Source organism: Peromyscus californicus, unplaced genomic scaffold (assembly GCF_007827085.1).
Source record: "Peromyscus californicus insignis strain IS unplaced genomic scaffold, ASM782708v3 Scaffold_23__1_contigs__length_62951481, whole genome shotgun sequence".
Taxonomy (NCBI): Eukaryota; Metazoa; Chordata; class Mammalia; order Rodentia; family Cricetidae; genus Peromyscus; species Peromyscus californicus.
In genome coordinates, this window is record NW_026294534.1 from 60972999 (window position 1) to 61000411 (window position 27413).

Below are 27413 nucleotides of genomic sequence, written 5' to 3' on the forward strand. Positions count from 1 at the left end.
ATTCAGAGGCTTATATTAACTACACACTGTGTGGCCTATGGCATGCCTCTTGCTATCTAGCTCTTTCATCCTAAATTAGCCCATGTCTATCAATCTATATGTCTCCACGTGTTCTATGGCTTTACCTGTGTGTCATTACATGCTGCTCCCTGGACAGTGGGATGGCATCTCCTCTGCCTCTGCTTTTCTTCTTCCTGTCTCTCTCCTTGGATTTCCCACCTGCCTCTAAAATGCCTTGCCATAGGCCAATGAAGCTTTATTTATCAACCAATCAGAACAACACATATTCACAACATACAGACATCCCATAGCAGCACCCCAAGATGAAATTTTAAGGCCTATGTGGCAGCAGGAAGTTCCAGCCTCTTCTGATGGACTGAATCTGAACAGCCATACAAAGGCATATTTATTGAAAGTTACACAAAGTATTTCCTCATACTAAGGTCCCTAACCTTAATTCACATGTCTTTCTGAAGGAGAGTATCACATGCCTCCATGACTCTAGTCCTTGTTATGTATCATGTGCAATACACAATACTACAAGAGCCTCAGGTGTGCCTGAAGCGTCTTTTGACCAAAGTCATGGGATGGCTGCAAAGCTCCATCAGCCAAACAATTCTACAAATCACTGGAAACAATCACTGTTGTCCACAAGGATTCTTCAAGGTCAAAGTACTTCTAGAAAACAGCTGTTCATTCTAATATCTACCCCAGAACAGTGACTCTGCTAAATTCCTACAGCAAAGAATAATTCTATTTTAATTTGTGTATCTGTGTGCCTACATGCACATGAGTGCAGTGCCCTCGGAGGCCAGAAGGTGGCGCAGGGGCGCTGGAAACACACCCTAGTCCTTGGTTTTAGGCGCTGAGCCTCCTCTCCAGCCCCAGCTCCCAGCCCTGAGTCAGCCTGGGTTGACTGATGGATCCCTCACCAAGCCCGCATCTCCCTGGGGTGTCGTCCTTCTCTAGCTTATAAACTCCCGTGGACACCTCAGAACTCTCTAGAGCAGCGGTACTCAACTAGTGGACCGCAGCTTCTTTGGGGGACGGGGTTGAACGACCCGTTCACAGGGGTCACACATCAGATATTTGCATTACGATTTACAACAGTAGCAAAATTATAGTTACGAAGTAGACACTAAGTAATTTTATGGTGGGGGGGGTCACCACAACATGAGATGTTGTACCCAGAGTCCCCCAAAGACCACCAAGAGACCAAATCCAATGCAAAAACAGTCCTTTTATTGTAGTGGGGCCGGGTTTTACAGTGGTTAGGGCCGGAGATCTAGGGGAATTCCAACTCTGTATACAAGCTCAGGACGGTGCTCACTTCAGGTCAGAGACGCTTGGTCTGAGCTGACGGGAGAGTTGCAGCTGCAGGAAATCGCCATCTCCTGTAGCAGTTTATGTCACCTACCACACCGGCGGACCGTTTCCTCTGACAGTCAGACTTCCCATCTTTATCTGCAGGAAACTCCTTCCCTGCGACAGCTGTGGCATACAATCTACAACAGCAGAAAACACCCCGCAGGACACAGCTGGTGCTCTGTTACTATGCCAGTCGTGTTGTGTCATAGCCTTTAGGTTGTGGCAGAAATGTCTGAGGACCGAACCCAGGGCCTTGCAAGCGCGCTCTACCGCTGAGCTAAATCCCCAACCCATGGAACTTGTTTTTGTGCAGCTCCTAATTGTCTGGGTCTAGGGGCCGAGGAGCAGCACACCCTCTGGTGTTTTTTGTTTGTTTGTTTGTTTTCAGAACAATTTGTCCGAGGGCCTGCTGCCCCCGACTGACCCTTCGCTAAGATGGCTGCAACCCTGGCATCATCTCGGAGGAACTGCATCAAAGGGGCGCAGCCTTAGGAGGGTTGAGAACAGCTGCTTTAGGAAATCGTCCTCCATTTAGCCAAGCTGTGAGTCAGGTGAGTCGGGGGACAGAGGGTAGAGGGTAGCCCTGGAGATGAAATGCATTATGGGCACCAGCACCTCCCCCCACTTCCCCCCAACCCCACCCCGCTCCCTTCCTGGGCTGGCTTTGGAAGACAGAATGGGAACGTGGATTCCTTATTTTGTTAGAAAAGTGTTTATTATTTAAAGAATACGAAAAGGCCCGGGCCTGCTTGCGAGGGAGGACGGAGGAGTCTTGGCTCAGCCGGGCTGGGACGGCGGCTGCTCTCCAAGGAGTCCAGCCCGGGAGCTCAGGGAGCTGTGGCGGGTGGGAGGGCAGAGGTCCGGGAGCACCGTCTCCTCAGCAGCTGGCGAGGTACATCCCTGCGGGGAGAGAGCAGGGGCCTCGCTCGCTCGCTCGCGCGGGCTCCCCCGTGCCGGCCCGCGAGCCCAGCCCGGCGAGCCCAGCCCCGCGAGCCCAGCCCGGCGAGCCCCGGCCCCGCGAGCCCAGCCCGGCGAGCCCCGGCCCGGCGAGCCCAGCCCCGCGAGCCCAGCCCGGCGAGCCCAGCCCGGCGAGCCCAGCCCGGCGAGCCCAGCCCCGCGAGCCCCGGCCCGGCGAGCCCAGCCCCGCGAGCCCCGGCCCCGCGAGCCCAGCCCCGCGAGCCCAGCCCGGCGAGCCCAGCCCCGCGAGCCCCGGCCCCGGCCCCGCAGCTACCTGTGGCGAATCTCCGCTTGACCAGGGACATGCGGTAGCCGCCGCCCAGCAGCTCCAGGTCCAGGCCGGACAGCGTGGCGCCCTCGCTGGTGAACTGCGCGGCCACGGGGCTGGGGGTGCTGGGCCCCGACTGCGGCTGCCAGCTGGCCGACAGGCGTCCCGAGCCTGCGGGGCGTGCGGTCAGGGGAGTGCTCCTGCCGCAGGCCCTTTGCACAGGCCTGGCCTGGCCCCTGAGAACCCCACTCTGGGATTCCGCAGGTGCCACGGGCCGGAGTACCCCCGGTTTTCACAAGTGCTGACCACCCCGGGTTTTCCCACGCAGCGGACCTCATCACAGCCGTGACTCACCCCCTGCCTCACACACGTCTGGAAGCTTCCACGTGAACCTCTTTTCCTCCGTGCTCCTGGTGGCAAGCAAGGGAAGATGGGTCAGCAGCTGAGTGACCTGTGTGGCCCCTGCAAACCCACGGCGCAGCGGAGCCTCAGTTTCCCGACCCGTGCAGGAGTTGCGGCGTGGCACAGCCGCCCCGGGACCCCGAAAGCCCTTGTTTGTTGGCCTGTGTGTTCACGGGCCCTGGGGGGCTCACCAGCTGGCGGCAGGCTGCAGACGCACGCTGGCCACCGGTTCTCCCACGGGCAGCAGGATTTGGACGTTAGTGAGCGGCGTGGACACGGCGGTGGCGCCCGCTCGGTAGCTGTACTCCACCGTGACCCGCGTGAGCGTGGGCCCGCACTGCCAGTGGGCGCTCATCTGCAGGGGCACCGACTCGGGCCCAGGGCGGGAGAACTTGGGGACGAGAAGACGCGGGTGGCTGGGCGACATCGCCGCGTCCCCCACCCCGGGTGAGCACCACCCCACCTAGCCGGTCCACGCCGCGGCAGCCAGCGGCGCCCGCACGCAGTGCCGCGCGCGGCCGGCAGGGGGCAGGAGGGAGCGGGGCCGGGCTCCACGCCCCGTCTGCGGCACTCTGCGCCCGCCCTCCAGCTCCCCACCTGGTAGCGCAGCAGCACCAGGTTGTAGTAGGAGGCCGTGGGGTTCTGCTCCGCCTGGTGCTGCAGGGCCTCCGTCAGCGCCGCCATGTTCAGCCAGAAGTCTTTGGTCTCCGGGTCGCTCTGGGAGGGGTCACTGCGGAGACGGGGGACAGAACATCCTCATCTCCAGCCTGAGATGCCGTGGGTGGGAGAGGTAGGTCCAGAGAGGGGAAGCCACCCGCCTCACGTCACACAGCAACAGGCGGGAGGCGCTGCAGGCCCTTCAGGCCCTGAGCCCCTGGCCCCGGGGGCATCTGAGACCCTCTCCCACGGCCCGTGAAAGGCACCTGAAGATCAAGTCCGCGTTGGGCTGAAAGTGTTCTACGGGGGCCGTGTGCACGAGCCGGAAGCTGAGGACGGGTGGGGGTGGGGTCCCACTGAACACTCGCACGATGCCAGCGGGGAAGGTCATGGTCAGCTCCCCGGTGATTCGAGCCAGGCAGCTGGGGAGCCAGGGAAGCACTGGGTGTGGGATCGGGGCTCCGCGTTCCCACCCTCCCGGTTCCGCTGCCACCAACGCTCCTGGGAGGCTCTGACTGTCTCCAACACCGACTCCCCGACTTCTTTCTCTTCCATCCCTGCCTGGCGGGGTGACACACACACACACACCTGCCTGGCGGGGTGAAACACACACACACACACACACCTGCCTGGCGGGGTGACACTGACACACACACACACACACACACACACACACCTGCCTGGCGGGGTGAAACACACACACACACACACACACACACACACACACACACACACCTGCCTGGCGGGGTGAAACACACACACACACACACACACACACCTGCCTGGCGGGGTGAAACACACACACACACACACACCTGCCTGGCGGGGTGAAACACACACACACACACCTGCCTGGCGGGGTGAAACACACACACACACACATACACACCTGCCTGGCGGGGTGACACACACACACACACACACACCTGCCTGGCGGGGTGAAACACACACACACACACACACACCTGCCTGGTGGGTGGGGTGAAACACACACACACACACACACACACACACACACACACACACACACACGAAGCTTGGGCTAAGGAACGTATCTCTCCTAGGTCCCTTTTCTCCTGGCCCACCAGGAATCACTGCTGGTGTGAGCACCTCCAGCTTGGGTTCAGGGTCTAAAGATCCCCTCTTCTCTGTGGCTTAATGTTAAGGTCTTCTGTCAACCCCGGGGATGGCAAGCCAGGGTCCCCAGTTCACCACGGCCATGTCCGCACCCCACTTCCCTTCGGCTCAATACCACAGCCTCCTCAGAGGAGCCTCAGGGTTCCCTAGCCTCAGTCACGCGCCCTCAGGTTGACCCTGCACTTGGCATCGCCTACCTGGGGCTGTGACCACGGAAATAGGCGTGGACGTACTCAGTGAAGGCCGTGGCCACAGGCAGGGTGTCCTGGGATCCCAGGACCACAGGGCTGGGGCCACGTGAGATACCTGTGGGGGGACGGGGTCAGAGGCGGGGCAGGCCCCACCCACTCAGCCACCGTCCCCGACAGAGAAGGCCCCCAAGGCCCCAAGGGGAGCTGTCCCCACAAACCATGTCCCATCTGGGTGGAGAAGTTGGGCCGATCCGGGGCGATGCTCGGGGCAGAGGATCCCAGCGGGGAGGGGCTGAGGGACCGGCACTGCAGGGCAGGAGAGAATCAGGGCTGTGAACTGCCCTGGGCTGCCTGCAGGGGCGGCCCCTTCCCCACGGGAACGGCCTCACTGCCGTGTCACCCACCAGGTCACCGTTGCTCCTGGTGAGTGGGCAGGACACTTTCCTGGACCGAGGTCTCCTGGGTGGCGCAGCCAGACCCTCCCGGGTGGTGGACTCAGCAGGCATCGTGGAGTCTAGATGAGAACAAGGCTGGGCTGACCAGACCCTCAGGTGGCAGAGTGCTCTCTCCCCGTCCCACCCTCCAGCCGCTTAGGCTCCGGGCCAGCTGCTTTCCCTGCAGCCTGGGTTGGTGGATGCCCATTTCGACCGTTTAGATGACATCTCCATCCAGCGGTGGCCACAGGGTGCAGCCACGCCTCCTTCAAAGTCCGAGTCCCACAGCTGTCTTAGGCCCATCCGTCCTTCCAGGCGCCCCAGCTCCTGCAGCTCGCTGCCAGCCTCTTGGCCCAGAGGAGACTCCAGCACCACGTGGCCAAGTCAACTCCTGCCCTCCTGCCCCAGGGCCTTTGCTTGACCATCGCATGGTCCCACCTAGGAGGGCCTCCACCTGGCGCCCAGCCTGCCAGGGACGCCCGCTGGGCTCCAGCTCACCTGCGCCTGCCTCTGGCCCCCAGGGGCCTGGCGAGGGTGCACGGGGCATCGGGCCCCTGGCCTCAGGGTGCTGCGTCCTGCAGGTGGGTGGGCTCTGCGGGGTGCCTGGCCGGGGGACCCAGGACTCAGGGGACGGGCCGGGGGCAGCGTGCGATGGGGAGTCTAGGCCCGAGTCCTCCACGTTCTCGGGGGACGAGGAAGAGAACGGGGACGGGCTGGACGTGAAGCCCAGGCTGCTGGAGCCTACGAGGGAGCACGGCCAGGGCGTGGTCAGCACAGTCCGCGCCCGCCCGGCCCTCACCTCCCGCATCAGTAGGCCCTCGACGGGACCACGCTCCCAGCCACCCCCTCCAGCCAGTCCCCACCCACTGGGGGGCCCGACCCGCTCTCCCTGCCGCGCACACCCCCTCTACCCGTGAAGTCCTCATGGTCGAAGGCGGACTCCAGCGGCGGCCCGAAGAGGCTCTTAGACAGCGGCTCCTCCGACGCCAGCGGCTTCTCGGCACAGCTGGGGACGGCGACAGGGACGGGTCCGAGCCTCGCACCTGAGGCTTTCCCAGAGCCTTCCAGGGCTCGAGGTTTCTGCCGCCCACCCAGCGCAGCCATGCCCCCCAGCATCTGCGTCACCACACTGAGACCAGGCAAGGTCTCCCGCTGCCCAGGCTCCTGGGTGACACGCCAGCCTCACCCACAGTTAAAGCCACAGGCCTCCCGGACCCAGCGCAGCACAGACGCCTCCTAAGTGTCCTCAATCGGCCGGGGTGAGGAAGCCCGAGGCAGGGACAGGGGACCCATCTGCCTGCTCCGTCACATCCCCGCGAGACCCACCTGCCGGTCCGTGGGGCCGACCGAGGTCTCTGTGGCTTCCCAGAAGTGTCCCCTAGGACAGACAGAGCCTTGAGCTTCTGTCCCAGCAGGACCTCGGCTGGCATTTGTCAGCCGGAGGCCCAAGGTGACCAGTAGAGCGGACAGAGGGGACGGAGGGAGGCCCGGGGCTCGAGTCCTGTCCCCGGCTGCCCGCCCAGCTCCCGAGCCCGAGGGTGAGCGCCGGTCCGCCGCTCTCCAACCCACCCACTCCCGGCCGTCCAGCCCGCTCCCCTCCACCGGCACCTTCTCACCCCAGACAGGCCGGGCTACTCACGTGACGAGTGACGTTTCATGGTGCCCTGCGGAAAAAGCGAAAATTCAAGCAACAGGAGCTCAGCTGCAGCCCGCTGGCCCCCGTGCCCCTCACGGTTCCGGTCGTCCGGCTCACCCCTGGGCCTGGCGGGAGGATGAGGCTGCCAGCTGTGGCCCTGAGCTGGGCAGCGGCGGCCTCGGAGCTGCAGGCCACAGTGCGGGTGGGGGCTGGCTTGATGTGAACGTAGAACTTCCTAGGCTCCTCGTCGTCAAAATCAGAGTCACTAGAGGAGAGTCGCGGGGGCTCGGCCGTGCGTGGGCCTCTGTCAAGGAGCCAATCCTGAATGGACCACACTCCCCACCCAGAGGTCCTGCACAGTTAGTTTTGACCCTCATGCTCAGGAAGCTCAGGGGGCTTCTATTCAGCCACTACAGCCCAACACTGGTGCCCTTCCTCCAGGAAGCCCTCCTGGATGTCCCCCATAAAAGTCCACCTGTCTTGTCTGTCCGTATTTATTTTGAGACAGGATCTCTCTGCATAGCCCTGGTTGGCCTGGAACTCACAGGCTGGGCTCACACTCCAAGGTCCGCCTGCCTCTGCCTCCCGTGCTGCACTAAAGAGGTGGGCAACCACGGCCTGGCCCTCACCCTTCCCCCTCTCTACCTTCGGGAAGCACAGAGGACAAGGCCTGCGCCTGGCCCTCCCTGGTGCACAGGAGGACCCTCCCCGGGGACACAGAGCACCGAAAGGATATTGCTTTGAGACACATCGGGGCGCACAGTGAAGCCTTCGTCATCCACCTCTGGAGGCACCTGGGGACATGGCCAGGTTCCCTCCGGTGACCCGTCATCCTGCCCACCCGGGCCCCACCAGAAGGTATTCCAGGGACGTAGGCAAACCAAGGGGAAACTGAGTCAAGTTTCAGTCCCTCACAAGGGACTTGATTCTGAGCCCCCTGGGCCCCTCTGGCCTCCACCTCTCAGGCTTGACTGTCCAGCCCCGCCTGCCCGCCGCCCCTCCCCCACAGTACTCACCCCTGAATCAGACTCCAGGAAGTCACTGGGGACAGAGGAACAGGGGTGAGTGCCCAGAGCCCCCAGAAGGGATGCCCACCATGTTACCCCAAGCTAGCCCATTGGCCGGGACCCTTGGGCTTCAGAGATAGCTTCAAACAGCAGAGCAGATAAGGAGCTAGCCTTGGCAAATGAGCTAGCCTTGGAGGGATCATGGCCAGCCTAGGCTACGATGGGCCAAGCACGTTCTGGCCCAGCCTGGGTGAAAGGAGGGATTCCAGACGAGTTTGGGGAGTGGCTCTCTTGGGCTAGCCTAGGACAGAGGTCTTTCTGGGCTAGCCCAGGCAGAAGTGATCCTGGGCTGGTCTGAGATAGGGACTTCTGTGCTAGCTGGAGCAAGTGGAAGGGTTTTGGGCTAGCCTGGGCCAGCATGGGGCACTTCCTCACACAGATGCACGGGGCTCCCGCCGGCTCAGTCCCGGAAGGCGGAAGGCCTTGGCTCCTCGGAGACGCTTCATTGCTGTGGACAGAGGGAGGGCAGCTAACCTCTGGAAGGCTCTCCCTCTTTTTGTTCAGAACCCCCTCCCACACTCCTGGTCTAGCCTGGGCATCCAGGCCCAGACGTACTTGCCTTCCTGCAGGGCAGCTGTGCTGTAGGCATCGAAGTCCAGAGGCCCTGGGTCAACAAAGAGGAAGTAAGTCTGGGGGGCGGAAGCAGGCCCGCCCCGACACAGCTCCGCAATGGACGCCGTGGAGGGCGTGAGAAGGGGACCGAGGCTGGTAGACCCGGCTGACTGGACATAGAGACAGCAGGAAGGACAGCTTTCCTGTCACCTGGGTCCGGGGACACAGCATGCCAGCAGTTAGGGGATTGTGATCACCACTTTAGCGATGAGGAAGCAGGCTCAGAGAAGTCAAGACTTGTGACCAGGGTCACACAGCAAGAAATGAAAAAAGGACCCAACCCCAGCCTGGCTATCAAACTTGCTCTCGACAAGGGCATCTTGCGCTCAACACCCTCCATGGCTTCCTTAGGCTCTAGAGACAGTGAGAAACAGCCGAGCTTCCGAGGCGAGCTTTCATGACCCCTTGGGGGTTCGGGTCTAGGCCAGGACTGTGTGAGATCAGCCATCAGACGCCTCCCCTACGTGCTGGGGACAGAACTGCCCAAGAGGAACCCGAGGGCCAGGGAGCCCGCTGTCACCCACCGGGCTTCTCGCGGCCGGTGCCCTTGCTCTCGGCAAACTTCCGGAGGAGCATGTCCACCGTCACATTCTCCACGTTCTGCTTGAATTCCTCATGCACCTGGGTGGGCGGGGGCAGGGCGTGAGGGGGCGGGCCTCCGTGGGGCGGGCCAGGGCAGCGGGGCCCCTCCTCACCTGCCCGATCTGCACGTGGGTGTCCTCCACCGAGTGCGCATAGGAGCCCAGCAAGGCCTTCATGTGCTGCAGGTGCGCCTCCTCCATGGCCTGGAAGCGCTGCGATGGGAGGGGCGCGTGACCCGGGCTGACCAATCAGATCAGCCCAGCTCCCGCTCTGCCCGGCTTAGGGACACACCAAGGAGGTTCTGCGTTCAGATTTTAGCTACCAGTCAAAAGGACATTGCTGTCCCCAACCTCCCTGCCCTCCCATGTGCTGGCCTTTGATCCCAGTACTGGCAGAGGCAGGAGGATCTCTGTGAGTTCGAGACCAGCCTGGTCTACATAAAGGAAAATGGCCCTGCTGGCTTAGAGACACAGCTACTCTTTCCACACACGCGCCCCACCGTGTCCCCTGTCAGCGAAGTCCTTAGAAACCAACAACCAACCGCAGAGAGAGGACATCCCAGTGACGCCATTGGAACACCTGGATCCAGCCATGCCTGACGCCCCCACACCCACCAAACAAAGGCATCATCACGGCAGCAAAACCATGTTCCGGGACATTCGCTCACTGCATGAGGATGTGTCTGTGTTTTGCCTCATCTGCCTAAGGCACCTGATGATTTAATAAAGAGCAGAATGGCCAATAGCTAGGCAGGAGAGGATAGGCGGGCCTCCTGGAAGAGAGCGGAACTGTGGGAAGAATAAAGGCAGGATTGGCAGCAAGACACGGAGGAAGTCTGATGTACAGAGTGGAGGAGAGTTAAAAAGCCACGTGGCAGAATGTACATTAATAGAAACAGGTTAATTTAAGTTAGAAGAGCTAGCTGGGAACACCTAAGCTAAGGCCAAGCTTTCATAACTAATAATAAGTCTACATGTCATTATTTGGGGGCTGGCGGTCCAAAGAAAGTCCAACAAGAAAGATCTGCTATATTTGGGGTCCAACATCGGGCATGTATATTCATGCATAGAGAAGCTGGTGAGCTACCTGGAGGGAGACTAGAAACCATGGGCCGGGCGGTGGTGGCGCACACCTTTAATCCCAGCACTCAGGAGGCAGAGGCAGGCGGATCTCTGTGAGTTCAAGGCCAGCCTGGTCTACAAAGCGAGTCCCAGGACAGCTAGGGCTGCTACACAGAGAAACCCTGTCTGGAAACACTAACCCCCCCCAAAAAAAAACCTGTCATAGCGCGGGCCCACCAACTTCCTAGAACTGGGGCAGTAACGCTGCTCTTGGAAGAAGCCCTTGGGCATGAGGCTGTCATGGAGAGGCAAACATCAGCTTCTTCTGCCCAGTGTGGCAGCCTGCTGGACGTACTGTAGGGGTGGAGACAGCTGCCAGCGCCATGTGCCAAGCGGAGCCCCGCGGCAGGTAGCCTGGCTGTTTAAGGCTTCGTTCATGCAGCCAGAGAGCCACACGAAAGGCCAGGGCCAGACCAAAAACACCTCTGAACAGACAGGCACAGTATGCTTGAAAATGTGCTTAGATGCTGAGGAAAGAAAGTTAAAAAAAAAAAAAAAAGGCAGTCATAGAAAAAAAAGTTTAAATAATAAAGTCTTTAAAGAGAGAGTAAAGTAACTTAAAAAGAACAAGCCACGTAAGGATGGAAAACACACAGGTGTCTGGATCCTGCATGGTGTTCTGCTGACTTTGAATTATTTGAATGCTGATGAGCCAAGGGTAAACACTGCTAAGAGACATTGGATTGCAGAAAAAACTGCTAAATAAAACCAGCCCATATATTTTAAGGCTGTTTTAACTTCAATTCCAGCTACAAATCCCTAGGTGGGTCTGTTTAATGAAGGTTTCTACTTCTCAGAATGCCAAGGCTGGCCTTATATTGACAGGTAGCCCAGAAGGACCTTGAATTCCTGATCCTCCTGTCTCGGGTCCCTGGAGCTGGGAGACTGAGGCTGCAGCTGAGGACAGGGCACTCCCGCGGGGAGCGTGGGGACCAGCCGCCACGGGGCGAGGTTCTCACCAGGGCGGACTCTAGCATCTTGGTCTCGAAGTCCGCCCGGGCGGAGTTGTACTTATCCACAGAGCGCCTCAGGCTGTCGGCCGCCTTCTTGCTTTTGGATTCTGCCTGGGAATCATAGACAGGGTCTGTGTGAGTCGTCATGGGCACAGTCGGGTGGCTTTACCACCCTGCCAACCCATCTTCTGAAAGCCAAGGGAGGTGGCCGCACGGCTGAGTGCCCAGGGCTGTGTGGCATGCTGTCTCTCTCTGGTCAGGAGGCCGACAAACCTTGTCCATCTCCTTCTGGCTGGTGTTCTCTCTGCGCATCCGCTCCAGGTCCATGCAGCGGCTCAGGTAATTCTCCCGAGACTTTGGCAGGAGCTGACCCACGCTGGCCAGCACCTGCACCGCATCCACAGTGCCCAGAACCTCCTCCTTGCACTGCGGTAGGAAAAGGAGGGGAGGGGCGTGGTCAGGGGTGGAGCCCCGCCTAGAATCCCCCAGTGAGGGGCTGGGGGCGTGGTCAGGGTGGAGCCCCGCCTAGAATCCCCAGTGAGGGGCTGGGGGCGTGGTCAGGGTGGAGCCCCGCCTAGAATCCCCAGTGAGGGGCTGGGGGCGTGGTCAGGGGTGGAGCCCCGCCTAGAATCCCCAGTGAGGGACTGGGGGCGTGGTCAGGGTGGAGCCCCGCCTAGAATCCCCAGTGAGGGACTGGGGGCGTGGTCAGGGTGGAGCCCTGCCTAGAATCCTCCAGTGAGGAGCTGGGGGCGTGGTCAGGGTGGAGCCCCGCCTAGACTCCCCCAGTGAGGGGCTGGGGGCGTGGTCAGTGTGGAGCCCCGCCTAGAATCCCCAGTGAGGGGCTGGGGGCGTGGCTCAGGGTGGAGCCCCGCCTAGACTCCCCCAGTGAGGGGCTGGGGGCGTGGTCAGTGTGGAGCCCTGCCTAGAATCCCCAGTGAGGGGCTGGGGGCGTGGCTCAGGGGTGGAGCCCCGCCTAGAATCCCCAGTGAGGAGCTGGGGGCGTGGCTCAGGGTGGAGCCCCGCCTAGAATCCCCAGTGAGGGGATGGGGGCGTGGCTCAGGGGTGGAGCCCCGCCTAGAATCCCCAGTGAGAGGCTGGGGGCGTGGCTCAGGAGTGGAGCTCCTGTCTATAATCCCCCAGTGAGGGGCTGGGGGCGTGGTCAGGGTTGGAGCCCCGCCTAGAATCCCCCAGTGAGGGGCTGGGGCGTGGCTCAGGGTGGAGCCCCGCCTAGAATCCCCCAGTGAGGGGCTGGGGGCGTGGTCAGTGTGGAGCCCCGCCTAGAATCCCCAGTGAGGGGCTGGGGGCGTGGCTCAGGGTGGAGCCCCGCCTAGAATCCCCAGTGAGGGGCTGGGGGCGTGGCTCAGGGGTGGAGCCCCGCCTAGAATCCCCCAGTGAGGGGCTGGGGGCGTGGCTCAGGGGTGGAGTGGCAGCCAGGAATCCGCCAGTGAGGGGCTGGGGTGCGGGCTTGTAAGTGGGTGCGCAGGCCCGTCTGGGGTCGTGGGTGCCCCAGCCCCCTGCACGCCTGCCAGGGCGGCCCGCTACCTTTTTGTGGGCCTTGAGCTGCTCCTCCCCGTATCGCAGCACGTCCTTGAGGAGGTCGTGAAGCTTCCTCGTCAGCTCCAGGTGGCAGAGCGCCAGCTTGTCGGAGGACACGCGGAAGACCTCCCAGAGCGGGGCGAAGGTCCTGGGGACAGGCAGAGTCCAGCGCAGCTGACGGTGCTGACGTGGGACTTGGCGGAAGTCGGGTCCCCCAGGGCCCGAGGTCACCAGGCCCCCCCATCCAGCTGCACTCACCCCATGGGGGTCCCATTGCTGGCCAGCTTGGACAGCTTGGCCATGGCCTTCGAGTATGTCTCTTCGATGCTGGCCCTGGATCGGAGAAGGGGCAAAGATAGGCAGATTCAGGTACCCCGAGACAGGTCTTTCTCTGCCTCAGTTTCCCCATCTCTACACCTCGTTCTCAAAACAGAGTTTTGGAAACTGACTGGATAATTTTATTTTTCCTTAAGTAACCTTTTTTAGTTTTTTTTTAAACAAGGTCTAGATAAGTGGTCTAGACGGGCCTCAAATTCGCGGTAATTCTTTAGCCTCCACTTTCCCCCTGGGGTTATGGGGCACACCATCATGCCTGCATCATACATGTTTGCACTTCTGATGCTAGCACTCAGGGTTTTAACTCCCTCCTGTGAGTACATGATCTTATTTTCAGTAGCGGAGGCACCAGACCCCCGGGACTGGTTTAAAAGGTGCATGCAGCCACGGCCCCATGGCTGCAGAGCTCCGGCCTCCCCTCAGGGTCACAGCCCGGCCCTCCACCCCACCAACTGGAGTGCGCTGGGCGACTTTGGGGTGGCGGCTGTACCCCCAGCCCTAGTTCTCGCCTATGGAAAATGGTGGCGATGGTAGTGAGTGAGATGGCCCAGTGCGTAAAGGGCTGGCAGCCAAGCCCGACGACCTGAGCTCAATCTCCAAAATCCACGGGTGGAAGGAGACAGTCAACTCGACTAAGGCCCTCTGCCCTTCACATATATGCCAGGGCATGAGCACCACCCCCTCCACACAGTTCAAAATAGGAAATAAAACAGGAGGTGGCTTGAGGCAGAAAGGGACCCGTGGGGTCGGAGGACTAAGTCGTTTGATTCCGGGAACCCCAGGAGATCTGCACCCTTGATCCCAGTAAAGAGGCGGTGAGCCAGAGCCCTGGTGGGCGTGTCCCGGGTGGGCGTGCCCCGGGGTGGGCGTGCCCCGCGCCTCACCTCTCCCTGATGAAGTCAGCCAGCTCCTTGGTGGCCACAGGGCCCTGCTTCACACAATGGTAGAGGACCTCAAAGCCGTGGTTCTTGTCACCCTGTGAGGGATGAGAGAGAAGGGCATCCGGTTGCCGAGCAACAGAGGCAGGCTTGGGAGCCCTGAAAGGTCTGCTGAGACGGGAGAGACCTCACTGGATCAGCAGGCTGCACTCTCCCACCGGCCAGCGGGAAGCCGGGGACTTCCACCATCTCCTCCCGGGTGTCCCGTGGCCAGAGGTCGACATCCCATGTCTTCCTCTATCCTCCTCCACCTCGTTTTCGGAGTCAGAGTCTTCCTGAACCCGAAGCCCGTGACTAGAGCCTCAGGGATCCTCCTGCCTCTGCCTCCCCTGTGCTGGGTTACCCACCTGTCCTAACATGCCAGCTTTTCACATGGCCGCTGGGGCCTTGAACTCAGATCCCGATGCTCGCAATGCAAGCGTTTCTCCAACCAAAGCCAAGAGTGGAACAAACCCAGGTCAGCCTCGTGTCCACACGTCCCCGCTACCATCACCATCTCCCACCCTGGACCCAGATCAGCGGCCAACACCCCAAAAGTCCTCAGTGTGTTCCTGTTTCCTCACCTCAGCTCTTAGCTTCCTCCTGGACCCGCCGGCTTCCACCCATCCCACGGCCCCATGGCTGCAGAGCTCCGGCCTCCCCTCAGGGTCACAGCCCGGCCCTCCACCCCACCAACTGGAGTGCGCTGGTCGACTTTGGGGTGGCGGCTGCACCCCCAGCCCTAGTTCTCGCCTATGGAAAATGGTGGCGATGGTAGCGACTGCCACACGACGGCTTTGTGGGTGAGACGTGTCTGGTACTCTGCTGGACACAAAGGCCCTCTGGGTAATGACACAGCTCCCACTGAGCCCACCTGCCGCTGCTGGGGATCCTCGGGTGAGGCTGCACCGGGCACGGCCGCCCAGGCCGTTATCTGGGGCGAACAGAGCCAGCCACTGGCCCGTTTCCCGGACCTGGCAAGTCCTCAGTGCTGTCTGCCTCCGAGAAGTGGGCGGACAGCCGAGGGTCTGCGGAGAGGCGTCCAGGGCCTGTGTCCGATCAGAACCTCTGGTGACAGCCAAAGGACATCTTAACGTGGTTTCATACCCCTAGTGCGCTCCCATCCGCCATGGCTCCCCAGTGCTCTCTAGGCTTCTGACCCTGACTTGTCTCAAAGGAGCTGGGGCACCCCAAATACCAGTCAGCATTGGGGCGTGGCTCAGGGTGGAGCCCCGCCTAGAGTCCCCAGTGAGGGGCTGGGGGCGTGGCTCAGGGGTGGAGCCCCTGCCTAGAGTCCCCAGTGAGGGGCTGGGGGCGTGGTCAGGGTGGAGCCCCGCCTAGAGTCCCCAGTGAGGGGCTGGGGGCGTGGTCAGGGTGGAGCCCCGCCTAGAATCCCTCAGTGAGGGGCTGGGGGCGTGGTCAGGGTGGAGCCCCGCCTAGAATCCCCAGTGAGGGGCTGGGGGCGTGGCTCAGGGGTGGAGCCCCCGCCTATTACATTTGAGGCACTGGCCTTCATCCCCAGCAGGGAATTAACAGAAAAGGAGTCTGATGTCTTAACCATAGATCCATGTCTCAGAAGACAAAACTCTCATTCATTTTCTGTACCTCCCGGGGAAACTGAGGCTGGTTGGCCAGCCCTTCCGGGGGAGAACCTCTGAGCCAGTGGGATCCTGACTCAAAGGTCTGAGCCCTCGCAGCTGCGCTATCTTGGGGTGTGCATGGGAGGGAAGTTGGGGTGGCTTCTATTCTCTCTGCTCATTGACTTCCCCCGTTTTCACACCTCGTGGAATCCTGCAGGAGCAACTGCCACCACCCCCGCGATGGGCGTCTCCTAGGCTGCCGCTGCAGGACAGCGCTGCAGGACAGCGCTGCAGGACAGCGCTGCAGGACAGCGGTTCCGATAACAGCCAGAGGACACCACCTCCCGGCCATCACACGGTCATTCAGAGGCCATGCGAGAATCTGAGCCCTGCAGGTGGCAAGGGACAGCGGGCCCTTTAAGAAAATAGAGGCAAGAAAGAGGAGCCCCAGCTGGGGAGGGAGAATGGGAAGGAGTGGGGCTTGTTGCTAGGGGCAACTGGTTGCTTAGCAACCAGCTACCACTTTGCAAGCTGTGGGCCTGCTGGGGAGGAAGGGGCCTTTCAGCCTGACGCCTCTCAGACTCCAGGCTCCCATTCTGGGGCTGCTTCCGCGTCCTTGGTGGCTCCCCAGTTCCCTGGCCCAACCACCGGGGAGGGGACCCCGGTCCTTGAGTGCCACCCAGCGCCACACCTCCGAGATGGACTCGGGGTGTTTCCTGTGGTTGTGATGGCTTTTGCTCATCCTGGAAAACCCGCCTCCAGGGCCACAGCACTCTGGGCTGTGGGGAGGTGGGCTGAGCTGCAGGATCTGGCTCGCTCCATGTCCCCAAGAATGGCAGCTCCTCTCTCAGGGCACAGATGTGGCTTTATGAGAGTCTCTCTTCCCCATCCCCAGACCTGGTTTTCAGCAGGCCTAGGTGGCCAAGAGGGGCATGGGGGGGGGGGGGCGTGAATCCTCCCCAAAGAACAAATTTCCCAAGATGTTAAAAAAAAAAAAAAAAAAGCATAGAATTTCTCTGGTGGGCTTGTTTGGCCCAGGTGTGAGGCCGTGCTGTTCTGTCACTTGTGGAAACAGGTTACTGTCTACCACAGGCTGGCTAGGACCTGCCATTCTCCTGCCTCAGCATCCCTAGGTCTAGGATCCCAGGTGTATGCTCCCACGCCCAACTTCATGCTGTTCTGCTGAGCGATTCTCAGATACACATGCTGCTCCAGGCCTGATTCTCAGTGCTATAATTTGTGTTCCTTGCCCTAGGTCAAGGCAACCTGTGTCTCCATGTTTTAGACTCTACCTTCTATCTGCCCAGTTCCCCCTTGACCATAAAAGTCCCTACAGCCCTCTGTGAGCCTCCACCATAATAAGAGCAGCGAAGGATGAACAAAAAGGGAACAGAAGGAGCAGCAGGTCTTACCCAGAAATGTTCCCCAAAATATGACATCCTGGTGGCCTCTGAGGAGACCCTGCTGGCCTCTGTCCAGTATCCGTCTGAAAAGAGAGGTAAGTTTGGGGGCTGAGTCATAACCAGCAAGGGCCTGAAGAGGGAAATCCCACCCCCTCCCTGCTGCAGGGAGGGCTAAGGAAGTGCAGCCCAAGGCCCGAGCAGGTCAGGCCCCAGAGATTCCTCAGGCTTGGCCCTGTGGCCCCAGGTAACAGGACACATGTCTCAGTCTCATGGGGCTGAGCGTGGGCTTGGGGACAGGGGCTAGGATGGAGGAGGCCATAATGGGAGGGGGTTTTAAGCATGATAGGAGTTTGTGGGTAAGGGCTAGAGTGGTATTGAATCAACTGAATTCTAGACAGAATGGTTCTAGGCCATTTCAGATGTAGGGAAACTGAGTCATTTCCCAAGAGGGGAAGCTACTTGCCAAGGTCAAATGTCAGGAAGGGACGTGGATTTTGTGTCTGAACAGCGGGGTGGTTTCTGTGGGAAGTTTGGGCATGATGTACAGGGGCCCCTCCAGTGTCGGGGGCTCCATGAGTCCCAACCACCCCTCGGGAGCCACTATTCACCTGTTCCAAGTCACTCCGCTCTGTGCCTCAGTTTCTCCATCTGTAGGAGACAGAAAACCCAGAAAAGTTTTGGAGACTTTGCATAGGGTGGGGCCACGTGACATGGAGGGGTGTGCAGAATCCTCACACACCAAGGCTGGCTGTCACAGGAGCCGGCGTCCTCATCCATAGTTCATGAGCTGCTGGGCTGCATGGTGACAGCTGGAGCCCAGGGGACCCAGCGACAGACTAGATGCGGACAGCTGACCGCAGGGCCTGGCCCCACTGGGAGAGGACCCACTTAGCTCTGAGCCTCAGTTTACCAAACACTGAACTTAGCTTTCCTTTGTTTGTTGCTCCTTAGCCCAACCTGGCCTGGATCCTCCTGCCTCAGCCTCCAGAGTTCAGGGACTCAAACTGCACGTCATGCCCGGCATGAGAGGCAGTGTGTCCCAGATGTAAGGAGAACGCTGTGGAAGCCAGGTCCAGTGAGAGGGATCTGGCAGCTGAGGCCCTGGAGCAGGCATAGGAGTTCACCAGGGAAATAATGACTTCATTTCCATGTCTGCCCTCCCTCCCTGGGTTGGGCAATGCTTCTAGAAGCTCCTTTGTTGTGAGACAGGCAGGAAAGCCCCAAATGTCCACATTGTGGCTTTTCTTGGTTTCCCTTGATTTTTGAAGCAGGATCTCACTTTGCATCCCAGGCTGATCTCTAACTCATGTCCATCCTCCTGCCTCAGTCTCCTAAGTACTGTGGCGACAGCCTGGAGCCACTACACCACCTTCCTCCTGTACCCTGGTGCCTGGCTGGGACCCAGCCGGCCTATCTGAATCCCCTAAAATGTGCTGAGGGCAGCAGACCCGATGCCCCTACACCCATGTGACAACTTCATCTTTTTTTTTTTTTTTTTTTTTTTTTTTGGTTTTTTTTTTTCCGAGACAGGGTTTCTCTGTGTAGTTTTGCGCCTTTCCTGGGACTCACTTGGTAGCCCAGGCTGGCCTCGAACTCACAGAGATCCGCCTGGCTCTGCCCGAGTGCTGGGATTAAAGGCGTGCGCCACCACCGCCCGGCGACAACTTCATCTTATATGAAGTAAAATCCATCCCCCGGGGTCGGGCCCTCACATGCACAAGCCCGGGAGCCACGCTGGGGAGGTGGCAGCCATCTGTGACAGACCAGATAAACTTCTGCCAGGTTGAAGAGGCTCTTGGGCCGCGGGTGCTGGTCCCGGAAGTCATCAATATCCCCAGAGCTCCCCCCCTTCCCCCGCGGCCACATGCAAGTAGGCACACATGCCGTCCCCAGCCCCACGCGCATCCACTCACCCCACCGGCCATCCCATCTACACTAGACACCTAGACATCATCTCTCACAACCGCAGCTGCCCGCCCGGCTGCCCAGAACTCCACCCAGTGGCCCTTGAAGGTCCACAACCTCGGGTGGCAAGAGGCGGCGCCAAGGATGGGCCCTGGTGTTGCCACCTGGCCCAGGAAGTGACAGCTGACCCCAGACCGGAGCCCACACCCGTGGGACACCATCCTGTTCGGAGGTGACAAAGATAGGTGCTGGGGTGAGACTCACCGAAGGGCAGCGAGGGGGGCTGGGGCCCCTGGAGACGCAGTGAACACCGGGAGTCCACAGGCCCCTGACACTTCCGCCAGCCCTGTCTGGAGGACAGGAAGCCTGGCCCGCCCTGCCTGCCACCCAACCGTCACCTCCCCGCCCAGCACCCCTGGGACCTCCCCACAGCCACAGGGCGGCATGTGGGAGGGGAAGTGGGCTGAGGGAGCAGGTGGGAGCGACGTGATCACCACCAGAGACCCACTAATTAAAATGAGTGTGACCACCCACGGAGCCTCTACCTTGGCCCAAGCTAGTCCAGGATGACCAAGAGGGGAAACTGAGGCTTGAAGATGTGTGAAGCCTCCCCCTCAGAAAAGGGAAACTCGGATATTCTTTACAACTCCTTCAGGACCAACAGATTAAAGCTTGTTTTAGACAAGGTCTCATGTAGCCCAGGCTGGCCTCAAACTCCTGACCCTCCCGCCCCCATCCCAGGCGCTGGGGTGACAGGGCGCACCACCACGCCCGGCTTCGAAATGTAGAAACTGAAATCTATAACGTGTCCCTCGTCCCCGTGCTCTTGGAGTTTTTTCTTTGTTGTTTGCTTGTTACCCATGTGATCTGAAAAGAAGTTAAAACACCACCGAGGCCCCTAAAAATATCGTAGGACTAAGGCAGTTTTCCTAATGTAACTCAAGGCTTCCTGGCCTCTGCAACATGAGGCCCAGAGACTGACAGACACTTGATCAGCATCACACAGCACCCCCCACTTTCCCCACCAATTCCCCAAAACCGGGGCCTGGGTGTGTGAACAGCGTCTGGGTGCAGAGGACAGGCACCAGGGGGTCAGGTACACCACACCCAGCGGGCACTCTGGATGCTGCCCGCAGGTGTGCCCGCAGCCCTTGACCCTTTGCCATGTGACCTTCAACATGCCTGTCACTCCGAGCTCATGCTGCCCCAGACTTCAGCCAGCACCCCATGCGGAAACTGAGGCCCCTGTGCCAGCCTCCAGCTGAGTCATTTCATTCAATGCACACACATTGAGCACCACTGTGTACCCCAGCCCATGGGACGCCGGTGACTCTGGTCACACCCTTCAAAGACATCCATTTTCTCGTTGGCTCTGACCCCATTTAATGAGCGCAATATCATAATTAATATCACAAGGAGGGTGTTTACAGCCGCGCTCACTCCACTGCCCCCTCTCATCTTCCCACGGGGTTTCGGCCCATTTCACAGAAGGCTCAGCCAGTCTGAGCACACCAGTTTGGGGTGTCAGGCTTCCTGCCCTAGGACGCACCCCACTGCCCTGCAAGGGGCAGGGGCTAAGCGCCTGACCTCCCACCTGGGACCCCGCCCAGGAGCCGGCAGGGCCCTGGCGTAGGTGATGGTATGTGGGTCAGGGTGTGACCCGGGCAGCCGCACCGGTGGGACCGGGGTGACTGAGACCGGGTCTTGATTGCAGGCGGGTCCCGTCTTAGGGTCACGTGGGAACTGTCCTCTCCTGGCCCTAGGTCCCTCCAGGAAGGCCAGACTGTACCCATCCATCAGTGTCATGGTTTGGTTTTGTTTATGCTTTTTTACGAGGCAGAGTCTGGCTATGTAGCCCAGGCTGGCTACAAGCTGCAGACCTTCCTTCCGGCTCAGCCTCCCCAGGACAGGAATGACCCTGCCAGGCTCAACCCATTTTAAAGGGCCGAAAACTGAGTCTCCCCTAACCTTTGGCCAAAGACTGGCATCCCCATCTGGCGAAAATGGTGTGTGCATATTGGGAATCTGAGACAGACAGTCTGGCCTCTTCAGCCTCTGTATTCCAAAGAGGAGACTGAGAGTGAGGGAGGTACTGTCACCTGCCCAAGGTCACCATGAAGCAGGTCCCGCGATGCTGCGGGCGAGCGGAGGGGCTTCCACCCCCGACCTCCTCCGCACCCCATCCTCAGTCACCTCGACTAATTCTGTCCCTGGGAGCAGATGCGGGCCGCCCCCCCCCACAGAGCGCGGGAGTCCCCGGTGCGGGCTCCAGGCCTCTCCAGGCCCCGCTCGCCAGGGAGGGGACCCCAGTTCCCCCGCTGCCCCACCGCACTCGCCCTGCAGAGCCCCCACCTGCCTGCCAAGCCCGGGGCCGGTGCAATGGAAGGGAGGGGACCCCGACTGGCAGGCGAGGATGGGGGCCACATGGGTAGCGGGGGAGGCGGCCCCCCACCTTAGGGCCTGGGAGATGAGGGCTGAAGACCCAGGGGAGGGATTTGGAGGTCCTGGGGTCCCCGCTTCCCAGCCCGGGATTGAGGGGGAGCAGCAGTGGAGCGGCGCCCCGCCTTCTGCAGGCGGCACCTGCGCCCGGGCCGGGTCCGGATGAAGGCTGTGCCCGCCCGCGCCCCCGCCCCGCACCCCGCGCCCCGCGCCCCGCGCCCCGCGCCCCGCGCCCCCGCGCCCGGGGACACTCACCCCCGCGCCGCCACCACCTGCGCGCTCCGGACCCGCGCCCCGCCCCTCCCCGCGCGCTGCGGAGCGCGCCGCTGGCCCCGCCCACGGGGTGTGGTCTGAAGGAGCCCCCGCCCCACGGAGCTTCACAATCCCTACGCTGGTTGGCTGAGCCGCGCCACTCACCCGCAGGCTATTTGCATAGTTTAAAGGGATAGGAGCCGCTCCTTGTTCCCTGCACCTGTGCGTCCCGCTGGAGGGAGGGAGGGAGGGAGGGAGGGAGGGAGGGAGGAGCAGCATTTATTGAGTACCTACTGTGTGCATGGCTTATTGGAGAACCCCTCCGAGGCTGTGAGTGAGGTAATATTTGATATTGAGCCTCATTTTACAAACAAAGGCGCTGAGAGGGCTTGGAGTTGCTTTGGACCTCACACAGCAACTCTGGTCCACCCATTCACACTACGCGTCACTCATTAACTTATTCAGGCTGTTCTGATGACGAAATCCAGCACTACGAAAGAGCTACATATCTACCCCATCCTCACATGACAATTTTTAGACTTACAACTCCCTGGCCTGGGCTCTGTTTTAAACTTTTATTCGGGGACACAACCTGCCTAATTAACCCCAGGCCACCAGCCTCTCCTACCCCTGAAGCACCTCCAAGGAACTGGGACCACCAGCCTGGGGACACTGTGGAGGCTAAGTGCCCTTTCGTCCTCAGTGCATAGCCCTGGAGCCTTTGGACCTCAGACACCGCATTTTCCTGTGGCTGGGGGTCAGGCCAGGTCAGCCCCAGCCTGCCGCTGCCCCACCTCTCACTTGGACACATCTTCCGCAGCTCTGTCCCCAAATGATGCTGAGTTCCGATGGCATGCACATTTAAACACCAGCTTTAGGGCCAGTGAGAGGGCTTACGCCGGCAAAGATGCCTGTAGCGAAGCCTAGGTTTGATCCACATGGTGGGAGGGAAGGGACCCCTGTAGGGTGTCCTCTGACCTCCTTGAGTTTGCTGAGGCATGCCCACGCTAACCTACTGTTACCAATTAAAACAATAAAGATCAAACCTGTGAGTTCGCTAGCAGCAGGGTGGTCATGGGAATCCTTATAGATGCCACACCCCGCTTGGTTCATGACCTCGAGGTAGAATGGCCTGCATCTCCACGTGCAACCCGCAGGGACATGCACGTTCCCAGTGTCCTTGTTCTGCCCCAGGAGCCCATGTGACATTTGGTCCTGAGTCACCTTCAGGTTCTGGAGTTTGAGAATGGTAACAAAAGCATCAGACATTTAAACACACACACACACACACACACACACACACACACACGTGTGTGTGTGTGTGCCCCACAGTGGTCTGAATTCTCTACATGACTCAGTCATACTCCCATCTATGAAGTCATGGGAGACAAGTGTGGACTATCAGGAGGAAAACTGTGCGTGCGTGCGTGCGTGCGTGCGTGCGTGCGTGCGTGTGTGTATACCATTTATACACACCTCTCAATGTGTGACCATGCTGGTTAGCTTTTTGTCTGCTTGACACAAACCTAGGACGTGACCTCAATGATCTTAAAGAAGAGACTCCACGGGCCGTCCCGTGGACGTGTCTGTGGGCATTTTCTTGGTTGATGACTGGCGTGGGACAACCCAGCTCACTGTGGGCAAGTCCACCCCGGGCACGTGGTCCTGAGCTGCAGAGAGAGCCGAGCAGGAAGCGGCACTCCCTGTGGCCTCCGCTTCAGTTCCTGCCTCCAGGTCCTTGCTTGAACTACTGGCCTAAGTTCCCTTCACGCGCCCCCACTGCTTTATATCAGGGTGTTCATCACAATAAAATAGTTTAATAGAGCCCAAAGCCTGAATCAGATTGAATGGGAATGAGTTAGATCCAGAATGTTCCCCCAAAGGGTATAGTATGCAGCAATGTAAAAGAGTGCTTCCCGCCGGGATCCAGCACTTCAGAGGCTAGCCTGGGCTCCCATGTTGAAAACGGAGAATTTGGCCATCACCAGTGGGTGAGTCTACCAATAACTCCCAGTTTAAGGGGCTGGGAGAAGATTGACACATTAGGAGGCGGACTTTAGTTGGAGGGAGGGGTCGCCCCAGCTTCCCTTCCCGGCCTCCGCGAAGTCAGCAGCTGTGCTCTCCCGTGATGCTCTGCCACGACATGCTGGCAATCTGTGACCTAGGTGACCCTGGCCTGGCCCGAGACGCCAAGCCGTGGGCCTGTGCAGCGCCGCGCGTGTCCCATCCGCCTCGGGGTGGCTGCTCTTGCAGGGGCCTCCAGCACCGGGGCTGTTCTCTCATTGTTTTTGGAGATAAGGTGGGATTGGGGGCGTCCGCGCACACTGAGCCACGCCCTACCCGCCACGTCCCTCTGATTGGCCATTTTCTTGCCGTTAGCTCTTCCCGCTCCAAAGCCGCCTGGGGAGGCTTTTCTCCGGCCCAGCGGATCTGGCGCCTCACACAACTGCCCCGCAAGGTGTGACCGCGTTGACACGTCCACCCCTCCCTGCAAACCTGGGCCGGGGCGAGCGAGGGGCGGGGAAGTGAGGCCGAGGGGCTGCGGCGAAGACCCAGGGAGGGGACGCTGCAGCCTGGGGAACGCTCACCGCGGGGAAGGCACAACCGAGTCACACACACACACACACACACACACACACACACACACACACACACACACACGCACACAGGACCTGGGCCATCCTCCTGCCTCGGCACCCCGTGTTGGGATTACAGAGCATCTTTTTATCAGGGATCTGGGACTCAGACTCAGGAATTCAGGCTTGTGAGACAAGCAGTTTTCCACTGAGCTATTTCGCTCCTGCTGGGTTTTTTTTTGTTTGTTTGTTTGTTTTTTATTCATTTCAGACAATCCCACCAGGTAGCCCAGGCTGGCCTTAATGTCAACGTCCTCCTGCCTCAGCTTCCCGGGCACTGTGAAGGCATCTGGCCGCGCGCCTGGCTAAGACTCTGCACCTTCTCCTTCCTTCCTTTCCCACCCTCTCCTCCCCTCCCCAGCACCCCTCCCGGGCCCAGCCCCCATTCCCTGGCGCCCTGAGCTGTCAGCCTGGCCTCGCGCCCCCTGGCGTCCACTCGGGGTCCTGGGGCCCGGCTGGGGTCGCGCGTGGTGACGGGGAGGACCGCAGACAGCTGCGGAGACGGCAGGTGGGGGGGCGGGTCGAAGGGGAGGGCCTGCTGGGAGGGAGGAAGACCCACGGAGGGATGGACACCCAGCCCACCAGCCTAGCAAGCCAGGCCTTGGCCTGGGTCTGACAAAACACCCACCGGCCGACCCAGCCTCCCGTCTGTCCCTGCGCAGCAGCCGTGTCTCCTGGGCTCCCAGGGTCTGCGGGGTCTCTGGCCTTTTAGACAAAGGCTGCCGGCCTTTGACCACAAAGCCTAAGAGAAAATAGACACCCAGCTACCTGGGAGCCTGAGGCAGGAGGATGATCGGTTTGAGGACAATGCAGACAACACAGCAAGTGAGTCCATGTCAGCAGAGAAGTGTGGTCAGGGGAGGGCACCTAGCCTGCAGCCCAGGGCTCGGCCCCACCACCCAGAGCACACTGAAGTAACAATATCTTCTTTTTTTATTTTGAGGCAGGTGCTCTGTGCAGGCCTGGCTGGCCTCTGCTCAGAGTGAACTTGAACTAGGCCTGGTGGCGCACACCTTTAATCCCAGCACTCGGGAGGCTGAGCCTGGCGGGTCTCTGTGAGTTCGAGGCCAGCCTGGTCTACAGAGCGAGTTCCAGGACAGCCAGGGCTACACAGAGAAAGCGCATTCCCCATGTGCCCTGGTGGCCTTCTGTATCAGAGGTGTCCGCAAGTGCACAGCTGCTGTGGCGGCCTCTGGGTTCTAATCGGCTCACTCCTGGTCTCCGGTGAGGTCACCAAGGCCACCTCAGAGGTGGCTGTTTCCCATGCTTGGTTCCCAGCTGTGGCGTTACTTTGAGAGGCTCTATGGAAACCCAGTTGGAGGCGTGGGGTCTGGGTGCGTCTCATCTCTGCTCCTGCTGCTCACCTTTCTGGGCAGCCATGACCTGAGTTGCTCTGCCTAGAGCGACCTCAACAGTGGAAGCCTGAACAGACCAGCCCCTCCCTTCGACTAGGGGTGGCACTCAGTTGGTAGTGCTCATAGCTCGGTTGGAAAACTGTGGCCCACATGCACAGGACGCAGGATTGAAGCCCCAGTACTACTTGAGTGGTACACGCCTGTCACCCAGCAGCTGGGAGGTGGAGGCAGGTGGATCAGGGGTTTGCCAGCGGGCCTGACCAAGTGCTGAGGGCTGGACTGGGGAGGCCCAGGCCCTGGACTCTAGGGGTTCAGGTCTAAGTTCAGGGTGCTGGACACTGGGGCTGCACCGGTTCTTAGGGTTCAGGACTCCCCTCTGTGGTTTCTCCTGGCTAGGGTTAGAGTTGTGGGAGGTGAACTTAAGGCCACAGTGCTCCAGAGCTGCAGCCTCTCCCGAGGGCTGCTGCCTGTGGGACCAGGTAGGCCCTGGACTCTGTGGTAACGGGCCAGTCTGTCTCCTGGTCATCCCCCAGGCAGGTGGCCAGCAGAGCTGCCTTTGATTCCTGAGTTCCTGCTGCTGACACACAGCCTGCTCTAGCCCAGCCCCCAAAAGAGGCTGTTTCTGCTCCACCATAGCTGGGTCGTCCAGCCCCAGACTTCACGCTGTGACCACCCACAGGGTGCCCAGAAGAAGGCACCTTAGGGGGAAAAGAAAACCCAGGGCTGGAGAGGCTTTGAGGCTAAGAGAACTGGGTGCTCTTGGAGAGGACCGGATCCACTCACCACTACCCTTCCAGGACTCCAGTTCCAGAGGATCTGACGCTCCTTTCTGGCCCGTGGGCACAGCAGGTACGTGGTGCCCAGAGAGACATGCAGGCAAACACTAATACACATAAAAATTTTAAAAAAAAAAAAAAAAAAACTAAAAGAATAAATTCTAAAGACCTGAGACTACACCCAGGGTGTGGTGGCATGTGCCCGTCACTCCAGCGCCCAGGGTATGGTGGCTTACGCCCGTCACTCCAGCACCCAGGGTGCGGTGGCTTACGCCCGTCACCAGCACCCAGGATGCTAAACGCAGAACTGCTGTTAAGTTCACGGCCACAGAAAAAGGTGCTCACAACCAAGTCAGAAAACCTGAGTTCAATCTCTGGACTCACTGGTGGAGGAGGAAAGTCATTCCTCCAAGATGCTCTCTGAGTGCAACACACGCAATAATACAGAGCCCCAGCCCAGAGTGCCATCCTGTGTGGCTGAGACGGTGGCCCCCGTCATCACTGGAGGCTGTGGGAGCAATGCGGGTCGTCTGCCTTGGAAGGACTAAGGCTGCAGAGACACGTCAGAAGCAGCTGGTCTTCATGGGGCTGTGGCTCTTGGCTTATTCTTGTGGTCCATGTGACCTACCCTACGGAAGGCACCTGTGGAGGCCATGCAGTGGCAGCCTTGCTCTTGGATTCCAGATGGCCTGTACCACCAGCGCTGTCCCCTACCTAGCACCCATCCCCAGAGCCTCCACTGCAGACCGCCTGGCTGGTGACAGAGCCTTGCCCACGCTGCTTCAAACAGGCCTGTTCTAGAGATGTGAGGCCAGAACCAACTTTGCTCTACAAAGCTGGTGCCGGTCTCACTGCCTGTGACGTGGGCAGCACTTGGTACAAAGCCATGGCAC

At 60.1% G+C, this 27413-nt stretch overlaps 1 protein-coding gene across 7 annotated transcripts; it reads right to left on the minus strand.

The window, feature by feature from the left end:
* Positions 1–1220: 1220 nt before the first annotated feature.
* On the minus strand, positions 1221–21827 carry Fcho1 (FCH and mu domain containing endocytic adaptor 1). Of its 7 annotated transcripts, XR_008221495.1 has the most exons (31): positions 19327–19400; positions 17766–17805; positions 17167–17240; positions 15955–16169; positions 14759–15242; positions 14142–14233; positions 13180–13254; positions 12928–13069; positions 11659–11811; positions 11392–11496; positions 9425–9523; positions 9254–9350; positions 8677–8721; positions 8493–8565; positions 8067–8091; positions 7787–7844; positions 7168–7346; positions 7054–7078; positions 6741–6792; positions 6317–6420; positions 5913–6155; positions 5385–5494; positions 5199–5286; positions 4987–5095; positions 3919–4074; positions 3593–3725; positions 3187–3386; positions 2948–3003; positions 2600–2764; positions 1793–2268; positions 1221–1505 (listed from the first exon to the last, which is right to left on the minus strand). XR_008221495.1 is itself a non-coding variant. In XM_052752562.1 (30 exons), exons 3-30 carry the CDS (start codon positions 17191–17193, stop codon positions 2246–2248), a joined length of 3333 nt encoding a protein of 1110 aa, XP_052608522.1. In that variant the 5' UTR covers positions 17194–17240; positions 17766–17805; positions 21758–21827; the 3' UTR covers positions 1221–2245. The 7 variants fall into 7 exon arrangements, 6 of the variants coding, with proteins under 6 accessions (XP_052608522.1, XP_052608523.1, XP_052608521.1 ...); XM_052752562.1 differs by lacking the exon at positions 19327–19400 and adding an exon at positions 21758–21827 and having other exon boundaries at positions 1221–2268; XM_052752563.1 differs by having other exon boundaries at positions 1221–2268; positions 6326–6420; positions 19327–19403.
* Between the last annotated feature and the right edge of the window lie 5586 nt (positions 21828–27413).

Bases quoted from the DNA above. Each gene is read 5' to 3' on its own strand.
- Fcho1 (XM_052752562.1), bottom strand. From the start codon at position 17,193: ATGTCATATTTTGGGGAACATTTCTGG. The intron at 13,255-14,141 runs GTGAGGCGCGGG...TCTCCGATCCAG, and splicing joins GCTGACTTCATCAGGGAGAG to GGCCAGCATCGAAGAGACAT. The intron at 3,004-3,186 runs GTGAGCCCCCCA...GCTTGCCACCAG, and splicing joins CTGCAGCCTGCCGCCAGCTG to GAGCACGGAGGAAAAGAGGT.